We start from the raw sequence: 17,128 nt of genomic DNA on the forward strand, positions 1-17,128 counted from the left end.
ATTATATATTTTGATAATATTGTTTTATTCTAACACCTTATTATATTCACTGTCACTAGTTTACACTAATGTTTTATCTACAATCGATAGATTGTTACGACAGCTGAAGATTAAAACTTAAACGAACATCGTAGCTACTCCGAGTCAAAAGTTACACCAAATTACAAATCTCGATACGCAGCAAAATGATCTCAAAATGGCGGCGCTTCCCCCTCCACCGCGCGCGATGCGTCACAGTCCCTCGCTTATCGTAATGAATTCTTTGATCCTTTAGCTAGCCAGTGGTCTAATTTAATTTTGGATGTAGACGATAGATTCGAAACTGTAATGCCAAACTGTATCCCCCAAATTTTGTTATCATTAGGTTTTTTGGATTGCCTCCATATGATAGCATATTTAATGACGTATTCACGTCAAAAAAAAGTATTGTTTAAAGTTGCAGCACTTTACATTGGAACTTGGTATTCTAAACAAGTCCCTATTTTCGACTTTAGGCGCTCATTTTTTTTTAATTTAAGAACATCTACGTTGAAAGTTCAGAAGGTAAAACAGAAAATGTAAAATGAACAAATGAAAAGGAACAAAAATGCACAAAATACAGGTGAGTCTGAGGGTTGGTAGATTTTAATTTTGACCTTAACAATTCCACCCCAGACCACTAAACTGAATGGAAGCGCTCCCCAAATGAAAGCAGATCGACAATAGAACCATTCTTGGTGCTCAGGAGTTAGATAGCCTGCTCCCAATTGCTCTCATTTTTCTTCCTTTTTCCTCTATCCTTTTCTTCCTCTCCTTTATCCTGCTTTATCTCCTGTATACATCAGTTTTATTTTTTTTAAAAACAAATATAAGAAAGGTAAAAAAAAAACCTGGTGTGCTTAGAATTTTGAGTTTCCCCCACCTCGTCTTCCATTCTTTCGAAAGTAGAATTTCTATTTCTTTTATTTTCTTTCTAGAAAGCCTTGCTTCTTCTGTCTCTGTCTTTCTTTTCGGCCTACGTTTTCTTTTGTGGAAGATTATATATATCCACCATTCATGCAAACATTTGTGTATATTTAAAAGTATTTCTGTAAGAAGCTTAGAGTAGGCCAACTTACTCTAAAAAAGGTAAGCAATCATTTTTACTATAAGGTTACTTACAAAAAGGTAAGCAATCATTTTTATGAACTGAAATGAATTAAATTAACTTATGGTTTTTGATTGCTTGCTTAAATTTTATGAAAATTCCGTTATCCTACTTTTGATCCAGCAACCTTCAGATCTCTTCCCCTTCTTGATGGGGCTCAAATACCTTGAATAAACTTTATTGAATAATATAATTACCATCATTATTCATAGCTGGCCAGCGTGATAGCAATTTGTGTATCCCATTATTATTTTTTTTTTAAAAATGCCTTATCCCTAGAGGCAAATAAGGTTTTTCTGGAGTGGGTACCCAGTCATTCAGGATACAAAGGAAACGAAGTAGCAGATTTGTTGGCCCTTGAAGGCGCTGCGGGAGACTTCGTTGGCCTGGTGCCCTATTTTGGGGTTTCCAAGTGCTTTAAGAGTGCAGTAGTTGAATTATGGGGTGCAGAGGAGGTCTCAGGAGTGGTGGTTGGCCACCACTGGGCAGTGGACAGGCGAAGGTGTTCATTACGGGCTATTCGCCAAGGCTGACTGCAGAATTAATCCGTCAAGGCTGTATGGTTACTAGGATAATTGTAGGCCTATTGACTGGGTCACTGCAGGCTCATGATAGCCTTCGTAGGTTCTGTCAGGAAGAGGAGGGAAACGGCACTGCAATGTGTTGTATCCAGTGTGAGTGGCTTGTCTGGCTAAGGATGTGACTTCTCGGGGAAGAAAAACCAAGGCCTGTGAGCTTTACCCAAGAGCCGCTCTCCAGCTTCAAGAGTCTGATTAAAAGGACAGTTCTGGAGGGCGAGCTCTAGAGTGAGGGGAGCCACAATAGATCCAAAGGGGTCGCAGTGGTGTAGGCCTTGAGGCCGCCCTAGTTGAATCTATTATATTCTATCCCTAGGGGCAAACAAAATTGAACCAGTGCTTGTCGTAATATCTTGTTCGTTTTTAAACTTTTTTGCGCAGCAAAGACCGAAAAACACGTGATAATCGGAGGAGTACGCGGTGGTTGCGATAGAATTTCCTTCAGCCTAGCTCTGATTAATTGTTTAAAATTAAGAAAATTCTTAATCTGAATACTGATAAACTAAATTTTTTGATTATTATTATTATGAATATTTTATTTGTACTAATATGTACTCCATTATTTTGGTAATTGCACTGCTTTTATAAGTTTTCTCAGTTTTGTAAAAAAAGAGTTCCAATTTTTGTAATAACTTCGGATTTTGTGTGTTCTATTTATTTAGTTACTTTTGTGTTAAAAAAATTGTGTAGTGGAGAGGGGGACACATTTGAACAGAATTTACATTTTCTGTTCACAGAGTGCACAGAATCGTATTATTGAACCTTTTTATTTTGTTTTCTACAACTTTCAAGTCTTCTGAACAGATCTATATCAATAAACAGTTGGTACTTTACATACATATCTATATTTTTTTAATTTGAAAATTGTTGTGTCAAATGTTAATATCTGCCCCACTGTTGCGGGTAGCTTTTGAACACAATATAAAATAGAAAGAAATGATATTACTTTACTCTGAATCTACCTTCTATCAGTTATTTCTCTCACTACTACATTACTTTCTCTTTTAAACCACTGAAATCTAGTTCAAAAAATCAAGAAAATGACTCAGTTCGGGATGTTGTACTCCCGAAGTGTTGATGGGTTCAGGAAGTTTGAACAAAATATTCGGTTTGATGCGCTTCTTAATGGTAGATTCGGACCACTTTCCCCTTCTTTGCGATTAAACCAAAAAAAAGAACAAGTCACAAACTTGCAGGTCGCTCTTCTTCCATAAGAGAAAATATAATATCCAACTCTTTTTGCCTGCAAATAGACTTTTGTAAATACTAGATTTAAAAATACGAATTCTAAATGTTAATATGGACTAACAATACTTACACCTTGTCCACTACAATCTTCACAATCTACACTTCTAAAGATGCAACAAAAAATTGTGTACTTCCACCTTACAAAATATAACATTCCTCAATTCTGACTTTAACCAAACAATGAAAACGAAGGGAAACTCTGTCCAATTATACAACAGGTCTACCAACAAAATATGTACCAATCATAAATGTTTTAAATATTTTGGCGAGAAATTAAAAATGTTCAAAGGTGCCCCCCCTATCAACTACTTGTTCTTTGTACAAAGTTCTGTATAAATTATTTTTGTCAAAAACTCAAGCTATAAGACCAAGTCTTTATAAAAGCAATAAATTACACAGTTATTTCTATCATTAAATTGTTTCTTACTTAAGTTATTTTGTTATTTACAGATCCAGGGAGAAGCTGTAATTGACAAGGCAGAGATTCAGCAGATAGAGAAAAAGACAGAGAACACATCGAAAATGTTCTTATTAAACAGGAAAAAGTTTACAAAGAGATGTCGGCTACAGATGCTGTGCGCAAATTTTTAGCTAAGGGTGGGTGGCTAATAGAATAACGGGCCGCTCATGTAACTTCCAGATAGAGATGGCCGTGCCAGTTAAAACGGCCGACCAATGTGGCAAACGACAACGTCTTCAATACACAAAGTGGCTACTGTATCTATCTAAAAGAATAACCAATTGCCTAATATTATTCTGAAATAAATTAATTATTTAATAATAATCATCTTCCCTGCCTAATTAAATTTAAAAAAAAAAAAGAAAATTCAATGAGTAACTGTTAACGAATAAAAAGAAAAACCTCAAAGGGATAAAACAAATCAAATAAACTTCCGCCCTATTTTTATAAATTATTGAAAAGAAATTTAGTTTTTCCTGTATTATTTCATTCAAATTTCTATTCTTTCCCAAACTGGTTTTTTAAATTGAAAAATTTATTACAGTAATCATTTCAAAAAATAATTAAAATTAAAATATCTAAGCGGAAAAAATATTTGTAAATATTGATGTTTTAGATAGAATGATGTAATTAGAATTATAAAATATAATTATATAACCAAAAAACAAAAAAGAAATTATATATAAAACGAAAAAAAAATTTTCACTTCTAATTTGATTATTAATAATATTTTTTTTGAAAAGTTTAAGTCCTTCGAAGTAATGAGGGCCTCGGTCAAAACGGGTACAGAACATTAGAAAAATAAACAAAAAAGTTAATTTTGATTTAATTTTTAATTGGACAAAGAAAAGAATAAAATTATTTAAAAAATAAAAAGAAGTTATAAATGCGTATTTTAAACAAAGAAATGAGCATTGCCTTTAAAATATAAAATTACAATTTAAGTGTGTCGTAGTAGTTTTTAAAGAAAAAATAAATAAATAAATATTTAAAGCAAACCAAAAATAATTAATAATTAATAATAATACAGGAATAACTACAACTTATTTCCTCTTCCCCTTCGACGTAATAAATTATTAAATGGAGCTGTTTCCATTTGAAACTAAAGATTTGAACAGTAGTTCCGACTTGCTGTTCAATTTTGACGATGATTATGTAATATTAGTGCCGACGACCGAGGATGGTAATTACACATTAAATAACGCTACAAATACAACATTTGAAAATGGTGAATACTTTATATTGAGTGGTAGTTCATTATATCCGAGTGGTTATTCATTATGGCACATAATATTAGCCAGTATTGTAGTCACGTTGTTGATTTTTGTGGTTGTAGTTGGCAATATGTTAGTGATCATTGCCATAGTAACGGAGAAAGCTTTGAAAAACATTCAAAATTGGTTTATAGCGTCATTAGCTGTGGCGGATTTCTTTTTAGGTTTAGTTATAATGCCATTCTCTTTGGCCAACGAATTAATGGGCTATTGGACGTTTGGGAATTGGTGGTGCGATATACATTCAGCAGCTGACGTACTATTATGTACGGCCTCTATAATGAATCTATGTCTAATATCTTTAGATAGATATTGGTCGATAACACAAGCCGTTGATTATCTTAAAAAACGTACACCAGCTAGAGCGGCCGTTATGATTACCTTAGTTTGGATAATGTCCGCAGTTATCTGCATACCACCGTTACTCGGATGGAAGGTTGATCGGCCAGAAGAGGAATTTCCAAAATGCGAGGTACGTAATTGTTGCAAATATTATATTTATTTTGATTTTCATTTTCACTTAAATATTATAATTGTTTTGAAATTTTTTAAATGCAAAAGTTTAATTTCACTCCAGTAACGTGCTTTGCTCTCACGATAAGAGTAGATCACGAGGGCCATCTTCTCTTCAATCTCCTTAGAGGATTACCTGATATTGTGGAGGAAGATAGGTGATCTATGAGAGGGTTAGGATGAGCTGCTGTAGAGTGGAATGAAATTTGAGAAAATGAGTGTTAGCAAGATCTGTAATGAAAGGGATATTGAGGTCATTATGGGATGGTGAGGTTAGATACATAGAACGGAGCGTTAAGAAGTTTTCGTAGTATTTTTGGACTGTAATGTCTGGAGGCGTAGTGAGTTGGAACGGTTAGTCGATCCCCATACTTCGATGGCGTATGACCAAATAGGTCGCAGTAACAGTAGATATAAGAGTATTCTGTTATTTAGATTGAGTTTCGAACGTTTGTCAAGTAGTCTGGCGAGAAGTTTTGTAGCGTTGGTTAGTTTCTTGTCTTTTCAGTCTAGTATAGGGGATTCCATGTCAACAGTTTGCTTCTAGGTGCAGTCCAAGGTAGCGTACTTTGTCCTCAGTTGGTACAGGAGTTTGGTTCAAGATGATGGGAGGTAGGATTTTTCGCCTAAGAGTAAATACTATATATTTTGATTTCGTAACGTTAGTTTTGATTCTCCATTTGAAAAGCCAGTCCTGTAAGTGGTTGTAGAGTTCGTGTAGCGATAAGAGGATCGGAATGAGGAGATAAGATTGCAGTATCGTCGGCAAAGGTGGAAAGGATGGTATTTGGATGCTGGGGTATGTCTGCTATATATAAGGAGTAAAGAAGAGGACCTAGGACACTGCCCTGAGGAACACCAGCTCGAGCTAGATGGATATCAGAGTCTGCTGCTCCACAGTTGACTCTGAAATATCGATCTTGTAGATAGGATTTGAGGATAAGGTAGTATGTATGAAGAATCTCCCTCAGCTGAAATTTTTATCTAAAATTATCAAATCGCTTTCTCTATCACGTAAAAAAGCGTAAAGCGTCTGTTTTGTTTTCACTTTTTCGTCCAACTTTCGGCACCAAATCTTCAGTAATGGTCTCCAAAATTGGTGCGGCCATCTTTAAAAGCTCTTTAACCCAATTCCAAGCCATTTCACAGCTCATACTTTTTTCTCCCATTAACTTCACCGATCTTACAAGCCGTTTTCACACCTTTAGCACTAAGAAATACGAATCACAGCGCGTATTTTATTGTTAGCGGGATACTCAGTTGGTGAAAAGATTTTAAATACTCAGAAACAAACGTAAATACGGTCGAATGTTTCTGTTATAGTGTCTGGTTTCTTCCTAACAGATATAGGCTACACAGGGTGCAAGTGCCAAATGCAGTTCTGCAGCGGTACTTACTTTAAAAAAAAGAAGAAAGCACCCCTCTTAAAATAGTACAGAAGGTGGGAATCAATATTTAAGCCACTAGAAACCAACTGGGAGATCCAGGAATCGAAACCGTTTCTCTAGACTACTTGACCTATCTTCTAAAATGATTTAAAGTACATGACAATCTTACTACCACTTACAACAAGCACCACAGGACCTTTGGTGTTCGACCAATTAAAAAATAATTCTAAAGTAACCAATCAGTCTTTTAAGAAAAGTACTACAAAGACTAATTCCATAATTCTACGTCTACCAATCCTATCCTACATATCTGACTATGGATAAAAACGCCCTCTAAATTTGGGATTTCTTATAACTTCTATCGCGAACAAAACAAAACAAATTAGTACAATCTTTGCGAGGATATTGTGCCCTAGATGTACCCCTTTTTTGGGAACCATTTCTTTGAAATTCCATTTTATCTTTTTCTTTTTTTTTTGAGTAGAATAGGTGGAATTAGTGCTGCACGAGAACCGAGACGAGACTTGAGCAACCGAGACCGAGACCGAGATCGAGACATGATATATAACTCGTCGAGAAATCTCGGTCTCGTCTCGGTTTTTCAAATATAAATTTTTAGCTACAAAATTATAAAATTGTGTTCTTTATTAATAAATAATCCTTACGGGTATTGAATTAATTATTAAAAGATACGATTTTATTATATATGTCCAATATTACTACATCTATTTGACTTCGAATTACATAAAAAAAGTAAAGTAAAGTAAAAAGTAATCGCCTATTTTTTCAGGCGGGGCTTTACGTCCAACTACCAATTAGGTGTCGCGGACGGAGGCGACTAGCAAACATACTTTACTGTAAATTTCTCATATTAACCATTAAATAAAATCCAAGGCCTAAGACCGGGAATCGAACCCAGTACCACAATACACATTAGCTTCGCAGGTCTCGCACCGCTCGGCTACCGTGGCGGCCCCCTTCGAATTACCTAATTTTTACATAAATTCACTAAATTTCACTATTCATATCATTCATTCATTCAATTTCATAAATTTCACTAATAATAATCTAATACTTTCAACTTTGATATTATTTGAAGTATATTTTAGAATTTTAGAATTAATGAATTTGAAAAAAAAAGACTATCTATGCGCCTAAAAAAAATTGCCACAAATTTTCGTTTTTAAGATACACTTTGCCCAAACATTGATTCATAAAAGAGCTTTTACTGAGTCAGAAGTTAGAGAAGATCTTCTATTGGTCATTATCATCGCAGCTTGCGAAAATAATCTTTCCGATGGCACTGAAGTTGCACTGATACTAAAAATATCTTTCGCCATTCTAGACAAATTTTTGAAGGAATTCTCAAGTGTTTTCCACCATTCTAAAATGTCAACGTCTACTGGTGCTTGGTCTAATTTGGTGTAATTAATTATTTCTGCCTTCCATGCTTCGGTGATATTTGCTGATTTTTGAGCAAATGGTGCAAAAATATTGATGCAGTCGTCGTCGTCGTCAAAAGGTGAATCATCAGATTCTTTATCTTCACCAACAGCCATAACTAATGGAGCGGGAAGTTTGTTGGGAGGTGTATTTTTTATTTCACGAATCGACTTGTCATAGCAGGCAGATATGTTATCTGGGGTCTTTCATTTGGCGCGTTTTCAACATCTTTTTGAAATTATATAAAGATATATAACAGTAATAGTAATATATGATGCATTGAAGTGTAAGTAGTTGTCTTCTTTTACACACATTTTCATTACCAATATATAAATTAAAATAATTATTAGAAAATAATAACATTTTTTGAAAAGATTATTAATAGCAAACCTCATTTAATACTTAAACAAAAATTCAAAAAACCTAGACCGAGACCGAGATATCTCGACGAGACCGAGACCGAGACTTGAGCGACCGAGATCGAGACTGCATAAAGTCTCGCCTCGTCTCGGTCTCGTGCAGCACTAGGTGGAATGGTCGAAAATCCAGCATGGTAAATTATTTCACCTCTATGAAAAAAATCATTTTCGTCTTTAACACAACTCTGATGTTTTTTCATTAATATTTGTTTTATTTCCAGCATCCTTACCAAGAAAAGACCCTTTACAATACTTAAATGTAAACAATAAATTTTTGCATCCCTTAAAAGGTTTATAATTCACCCAAATAAGAGAAAAACTCAAATAGGTTAAAATTTACCTTTACATTTATAAAGACTAGGTTTTTCTTTGTATTAATATCGATAAATGTTAAGAGATCGTTCAGTTTAAAATTTCAACAATAATTTTTGAAAGAGGTACTTTCTTTTTATGAAAGGTGATTTTTAGAACAACAAGACCTTCAGCTACACGCACATCGCTATAGCTTTCTACAAAACCCTCTTTTGATTACATTTACTCTATGTCAATTTCCAGCAACTCATTTTAGATGATGGCGGAAGTTTAATAAAACAATATTTCATTTCCTTGGAACAAAGCATTAAACTTTCAATCAAACAACACAACGCACAGTATGCCAACATTGTAGACCGTAATTTCTCCAAATTTGAATAGGGTACCTTATTGTTTTGAAGATTAAAACTTTAATGGTTTCCATTGTTTTTTAAAAAAGGCATTTAATTAAACAATATTTCTTTCTGCTATTACTTTATACCGTATTTTGGCGTTTTCTATAGTTTATATACTTTTTATGGAGAGCGAATAGAAGTTTTACAGCGTCCAAGTTCATTTAGCAGTCAGTCATCTCTTGTTACAGCAACTTTGGAGTATGAATTGGTGATAGGGAAAAATCCAACCTCTTCTTCGGGCAGGTGTACTGTCCCGAAAGAGTGAAATAAATAAAAAAGAATTGGGCATCACTACGAACAAGCTTAAACAAGCACAAAAATGGGCCAATCATAGTAAGTAAGTAAAGTAATCGCCTATTATTTCAGGCGGGGCTTAACGTCCAACTACCATTTACTAGGTGTCGTGGACGGAGGCGACTAGCAAACATACTTTACTATTTCTAATTTAACCATTAAATAAAATCCAAGGGCAAGACCGGGAATCGAACCCAGTACCACAATGCATATTAGCTTTGCAGGTCTCGCCTCTTAACCCGCTCGGCTACCGTGGCGCCTTGGACCAATCATAGTGCTACCTCTTAACCTCAAAAGGAACATCATACTCCGCTGCACAAGGCACTGAGCATTGCTCAAAATCATTCAAAACTAGCTTCAGCGTCAATCTTAAGTAGTCGCCAATCTTGGATCTCTTAATTTTTGGAGTGAAGTTTTGGAAGCTTTCGTTAATATAGCACAGTGGAGAGGAATGTAACCCTATCTTTGGGAAAACGAGTGTTAAGGCATAGTGGTTACTGCAACGTATAGAGTCTTTTCTCTTCTTTAGAGATCCTGGATGCTTTCCAGATGTTAAGCCTAGATATATCCTTCCTGAGCGAAATAGGGAAAGAGTCAGGCGCCACCCTGATTTATATCTCAATTTGCTGTCTCCAGCTATTCCTTTTTTATTCCTTTTAGAAGATTCAAAAGGTTGAAGGATCCTTTACACCATCCTTACAACACACCACCAAACATTTTAATTTGTGGAATAACACCAGGGCATGTTTTTGCGCGCAGGAGATGTGCATAGAATCCTTAAAAGGATTTTTTTTATCATCTGATTGGCGTCCGGAGTTTTTTTTCCTTTTCTTCAGCGCACGCACTGCTGCCGGTCTCTGGACAGTGTTCTCTTTGTTACAGACAACTCTGTCCATAACCGGGACAGTGAGCTGTAAGTAACTCATAGAAAGATAAAAAAAAAATTGAAGGGCCAGTTAACAGGATTTGAACCAGCGATCTTCGCAACTAAAACCAGTATTCGCTAACCATTGAGCTATTCCGTTTCCAACTGGTTGTTAATAAGTTTTTAATTCAATTTTTGAATGTCGAGCTGTACAATAATGTTACGCGGGCCACAAAAGCGTAGACAGATTGGATTTATCTTTTTTTTTCTTCTTTTTTTTTATGAATTTCCAAATAGGATGCAAACTGTGGAAAAATGAATATTTCTGTTGCGTTTTTTTTTTTAAAGTGCTCATACATTCATTAACGACCTATTTTTAAACCAAATAGCATTACGTCCCTCTTTAAATACCATTACCCTTGCATTAACCGTACTATTTTTCACATTAACGCTATTTTAAAAGCACTTTGCGCTAAATGACAATATTAGATCAAGGTTAGTATCGCTTAGGGCTAGCTGGTGGGTCAGCTAATGGGGTTTACAGAATTAATGTTTACGACGAAATACATTTTTTGGGGGGGGGAGGTGAAATACACAAAGAGCATAAATTTTAATCAGACCGAATAATGAAAAATAATTTATTTACTTTCTACAAAAAGCAGTTCTGCCAACTGTGGCTTATCGCATAAGTTTAGCTGTAGATGAATGTTCGCAAAAATGAGATAATAATATTTAGTTTTAAAACAAACATTAGGTTTTAGAGATTACTGTTTAACTAGAATATAATCAGCGATATGTTGGTTTAGTGGTCAAGAGCGTGCATTCGAACCTTTCATTGTATCCAATCCCTTCGGTCCAAAATCTTACGTACCAATGTACTCCCTTTTACGTCTCAAATCACCAGGATCCCCTTTCCCTTCGACACTGTCCTTGCCAAATCCCGTTAACTAAAATTCCATTCCTTAACTATCCCCTCACATGAATCCTTTAGTCCAAACCCTCTCAACCCTCTTAACGAGACTGATGCTGTTACAAAAGAACTATGCATGCGCCAAATCTTAACGACCGACAGCTATGCAGCGTAAAGCCTTCTCTTTTGATTGCAGCATCTCACGTGTTTAGTAGAGAAATCTGTCTGACCCGGAACCGTCGTTTGTGTAAGAGATGTTAGTTTCAGTTTTGCGCGAAAACATGATACTACACATGTAGTAGAGCAACGAATTGTCGTGAAATTTCACATCAAAACTTGATGAAAGCCGCTACTGAAACTTATCTTTTATTAAAAGAAGGTTATGGCGATGAATGTTAATTACGTGCGTGAGTTTTTCGTGTGGTTCAAGCGTTTCCAAAATGGCCGAGAAGACGTCGGAGATGATGACCGCCCGGGTCGCCCTTCCACACGTCCAAAACGGATGAAAAATATCGATTATAATTAATCAACATTACTACCGGTGAGGTGCTTGCACAACTCCGTGAAAGAGTAAGGAAAAAACGACCCAATTTGTGGAAGAACAAGTCACGGGGTTCTCCATCAAGACAACGCGCCGGCTCACACTGCATTGTCTGTCAAGACGTTTTTAGCCAAGTACAACATCCCAGGTTTTAGGCCATCCGCCTTATTCGCCTGACCTAGCCCCATGTGTCTTTTATCTGTTCCCCAAAGTCAAATCTGCATCTAAAGGAACACGATTTCAGTCCAGTTGAAGCTGTGAAAGAAAAAGCGGCACGCGTCATGCAGGAGCTCACAGAAAAAGACTTCCAGCACTGTTTCGAACGATGGTAAATTCGCATGGAGCGTTGTAGGGATTGGGGAGGGGTGTATATTGAAGGTGATAGTAACTAAATATGTATAAATTTGAAATAAAATGTTCTACAGCAATAGTCTCGTTATTTAATAGCCACACCTCGTAATCCTCCACGATGTTTGAAGCGTCGGTGGCCTCGCAACCATCTGCGAATGTAGCGTCGACTATCTACTATGACAGTCCTGAATCTCCTGCTATTATGGCATATTACGGCTGCTATCGCTGGATGGCCGCCGTTCTCGACAGCTACGCCAGTGCGTTCGTGGTCATCCTACGTCCTTTGGACAACTTCCCGTGGAGCCTACACCTCAATCTTCTGAAGAGAAGAAATTTAAATTAAATACGCCAAAGCGTCCACAAAATACTGTGGAAACAATCCTAAAAATTCGTTCTAAGATTTTTAAATTCTCTTATAGCAATTTACAATGGTTACAAAATAAATTTTGTTTGTATTAGAAAAGTAATTCCGTTATTTTACACAGTTATTTCCGTTTTCTTTGCCACTGTTATAACTGAAATATATTACTTGTTAAAGTTTTCTTTCCGCTATAAAAGGGAAAACACCAAATTTAGTCTTTTAACTTTAAAATAAGATATAATGGTCTAAGTTTTAAAGAGCAAAGTTAAGCTATTAAAGCTAAAAATAGAAGCTTAACGTAAAATGAGGAAAAGTTAATTCAAAATGTTATTCTTTCTTTCTTCGAGACTATAATTTTATGAAAATTATTATTGTTTTTTTCTAAAAAATCCGACTAATTTTTTGCGTTTTCATTTTTCTGTACAGGTGGAAATTTAAACAAACTTAGAAACGTTTTCTTTTTAAATTGCTGGTTAGTTTTCATCGATTTGGATTTTAATACTACTTAATGTTCATTAATCAAGCAAGGAATGATACTGGGATGGAGAGGTTCGGTTAGCGGATTAGGATGAGCACCTTTGAAGGAATAAAAGCAGTTAAAACAAGTTAAAACCTCCATTGCATCATTAAAATAAGTTGCACCAACAATTGTAGTCAACTACTGCGGTTTTTTGCTACTGTATTTTTTACTTCCGTTTTATTAAATAATAATTGTTAAAAACTAAAATGGTTACTTTTCTTTTTGTTCCTTCTCCAAAAATTGACATTTGAGTAAATTAGTAGTGAAAAGCCGGTTACGCAAAATCCCAGATTTCTGCATTTACACCCCTCAGTTCGGGGTAGGGTTTTATTAAAAACCAAAAAAATCCATATGATCTTGAAGCTCAATAAATGCGCAACTTTTTCTGAAATTAAGTGACTCTTTGATTCATTAACCATTGAGAAAATGCAGTTGAAAATTTTAACAAAAATCATCGAGAACGAATTTTTTAGACATTCAAGTAAAAATTTCATTGTTTATAAGAAACGTTTTAAAGATCTGGGTTAAGCTAGGAAATTTACTGCTCTTTCGTTTGGAATAAACAGATTTATTGTAGGATAAAGGATAGAAAAGTTACGGCCGTTTTTATGGTGAAAAACGCGAATATCAACGGAATAGTTAAAAATGCAAATATCTTGGACACTATTGAGAATCGGGCCAAAGTGAATAAAATATTTTTTGTTGCATTTGAGCTGCTGAATCACCTCCCGAAGTTTCGACCACTCCACCGCATTCACCCTGTATATTTATCAGGATGAATGTATTTATTAGGATGAATTGTATGAGGGCGTTTATAAATTTTATGTAAATAGGTGATTTTAAAATTTAGGCTAGACCTCTCTAGGGTGCGAGGAATATCGAGGTTAGAAGGAAAGAGTTAGGACAATCAATAGGTTAGTTTAGGCTAGATTAGATGTTAAAGTAAATCAAGTAAAATAGTAAAGTGTCTATTTTCCGGTATAGTTCAGGTGCAAAGGACCTTTGATGTTGCGCACCTTTCAAAACCAAAAAACTAATTACAAAGATCCGTAGCAATAAATGGTGCTAGCAAAGAAGAATAAATAAATTCATTCAAATTTAAAATTGCTTTACTAAGATGGAAACAAAAATTTTAAACAGGAGATAAACAACGTTAATGAGTTTTGTGACTGTTTTTCAATTTCCTATTTTATTGCACTATAATGGTGGTAGTTAGCGAGAAGTGTGATACTGTGTTGTACAGGTACAGGAGATAGGTTGGAAAATTCAAACAACAGAAACTAGAAGAGACGGTTGTCCTAGTAGACAGTGGTAGATAGGGGCCATCCTAGTAAAAGGGTCCCGGACCTAGAACTAACCACACCGACTAGGTAATTGAAAGAGACCATAGACTAATAGACAGTTGTTTTGGTTCTAAACCCCCTCCCTTCAACAAAGGCTTTTGTAAAGGAACAATGATGTCCTCCATCCACTAAAGACTAAACATTTTGCTCTACGACAAACGCAAAATACTCGCACACAGACAGAAAAACAAATTCAAAACGACTAACTTATGGTATCCGTTCTTTACTCATCTATAAGCGAAAAATACACAATAGGGCGACCGCATAGCATCCACCTGAACTCTTGTTTCTACAAAAAAATTAGTAATACGAGTAGAATAAATTTAATAAATTATAATTATTATTAATTGAGAACTTGTAAAGAGGTTTAACTATTAATTAATAAATTAATTCAGCAATAATAGCCTACCCTAAAATTATGCATAACTTTATCTATTTAAGAACATCCTAGATTGAGAATGTAATTGAAGGAAACTACGAGGGTCGTTTGAAAAGTGCGTGCAAAAATAAAAACTACTTAATTTTTTGGGGTAAACCTTTTTTATTTTTCAACATAGTCTCCTTTTAGGCTTATACACTTCGTCCAACGCTGCTCTAGTTTGTTGATCCCTTCCGAATAATAGGATTTGTCCAATTCTGAAAAATAGCCATTCGTTTCTGCAATCACCTCCTCGTTTGAATAAAATCTTTTTCCCGTCAGCCATTTCTTCATATTGGGGAACAAATAGTAGTCCGAGGGAGCCAGGTCTGGAGAATAGGGGGGATGTGAAACGAGTTGGAACCCTATTTCCATTAATTTTGCGACCACAACTGCTGAGGTGTGAGCAGGTGTGTTGTCGTGATGGAAAAGGACTTTTTTGTGGGCCAATCGTGGGCGTTTTTCTTGCAGCTCGGTTTTCAAACGGTCCAATAACGATGAATAATATGCACCTGCAATAGTTTTACCCTTTTCCAGATAGTCGATGAGGATTATTCCTTGCGAATCCCAAAAGACAGTCGCCATAATCTTTCCGGCCGAAGGAACGGTCTTCGCCTTTTTTGGCGCAGATTCCCCCGCAGGAGTGTAGTAATGTATCCATGTTTCATCCACAGTGACGAAACGACGCTTAAAGTCCTGCGGATTCTTCTGGAACAGCTGCAAACCGTCCAACACTTCACACGATTTCGTTTTTGGTCAAGCGTGAGCAATCGCGGCACCCATCTTGCGGATAGCTTTGTCATGTCCAAATGTTGATGCAAAATATTATGTACCCGTTCATTCGAGATGCCCACAGCACTAGCAATCTCACGCACCTTCACTCTTCTGTCATCCATCACCATATCATGGATTTTATCAATGATTTCTGGAGTAGTAATCTCAACAGGGCGTCCAGAACGTTCAGCGCCACTTGTGCCCATATGGCCACTCCGAAAATTTTGAAACCACTTATAAACTGTTCTAATCGAAGGTGCAGAGTCACCATAATGTTTATCAAGCTTCTTTTTAGTCTCCTCAGGCGTTTTGCCTTTCATAAAGTAGTGTTTAATCAACACACGAAATTCTTTTTCGTCCAATTTTTGAAAATCACTCGACTTCCTCGATTCAAACTGAATGCCAAACACAAAGAAATAGACCGATCTGGCTGAAACTTGGTGTGTGTTCTTCCAAGAGATGCTACTAACTAAACATAACCTCGATACGCGCCAGTAGTGCCATCTCTCTGACTTTGCACGGACTTTTCAAACGACCCTCGTACATCAAAAATGCTTAGAAAACAATTTAGGGAAAGAAAAACACTAATTTAGAACTTTAAAGTCGAATAAAAAAGGAAAGATCAAAGAAAACATTATTGAAAAAGATTAGAAATCCATTCCAAAAATCATTTAGGGAAACGAGGAAATGTAATTTTCTTGTTTTAGTAATTCTTTTTTTTTGCGTTTATTGTGCTACAAAACATTAGACTGTTAATCACTCTCTTCACTTGAGAGGAGATCACGAGTCCACTGTCTTGTCCGGGTTGTCAGGAAGAGTTCTAGATTTTGAGCTAGAGGATTTATATGAGATTGCAGGTTGAATTGCGAGTTTTCTGTATCGTGTTTTCAGCAACTTGGGTGATAAAAGGAATGTTAAGGTCAGTGTGTATAGTCCAGGTTGTTGGGAGACATAAAATGGAGCGTTTACGATAGTTCGAAGTATTTTAGATTGTAGAGATTGACTTCCTTTGGAGATTGGTGAGTTTAGTTGAATCCCACTGCTCTATTCCATACGCCAGATGGGTTTCAAAATAGAAGTATAAATTAGTCTTTTGCTGTCCAGAGAGAGTTTTGATCTATCGTCTAAGAGTCTTTTAAGTGGTCGATAGCGATCTGTTTATTTCTGTTCTTTTGTTAGTGTGGGTTTTTTAGTAAATTAAAAAGAGAATATTAAAGAATACATCAAAAAGGCTTAGATAACAATTTTGAGAAACAATGTGGATATTATAGTCGATTAAAAAAAATAAGATTAATAATTACATTAAGAAGGTTTAGAAATCAATTTAAATACATTTTGGTAGAATTCAAAATTAAATGAACATAATCAAGTCGAAGCACTAATATTAATTTGTAATAATTAAGTGATAACATGCTATTTCCAAGCAAGAATAATAAATATATAAAATAAGTAATTGATAATATAGTCTTACCTTGTTTAAGGAATATCCAAGTTCATCAGCATCTCTGTAGATCACCAGTCCAATAGCACTTGACACTTGACACTAGTTAAAATAATTCACAACACTATTCGCACTAAAACTGTATATCACGCAC

At 35.6% G+C, this 17,128-nt stretch overlaps 1 protein-coding gene across 1 annotated transcript in view; it reads left to right on the forward strand.

Annotated features, from left to right (window-relative positions):
* Positions 1-17,128, forward strand: part of Octalpha2R (alpha2-adrenergic-like octopamine receptor) — a 634,943-nt gene that overhangs the window by 102,736 nt on the left and 515,079 nt on the right. Inside the window, exon 2 of the mRNA XM_074114586.1 lies at positions 3,403-5,158. Within this exon, the coding sequence (XP_073970687.1) occupies positions 4,493-5,158 (666 nt within the window). The 5' untranslated portion in view covers positions 3,403-4,492. The remainder of the gene's footprint in view (positions 1-3,402; positions 5,159-17,128) is intronic.

The sequence above is a fragment of the Rhodnius prolixus genome, unplaced genomic scaffold, assembly GCF_049639745.1.
Source record: "Rhodnius prolixus isolate KJV_2025 unplaced genomic scaffold, Rpr scaffold_7, whole genome shotgun sequence".
NCBI lineage: Eukaryota > Metazoa > Arthropoda > Insecta > Hemiptera > Reduviidae > Rhodnius > Rhodnius prolixus.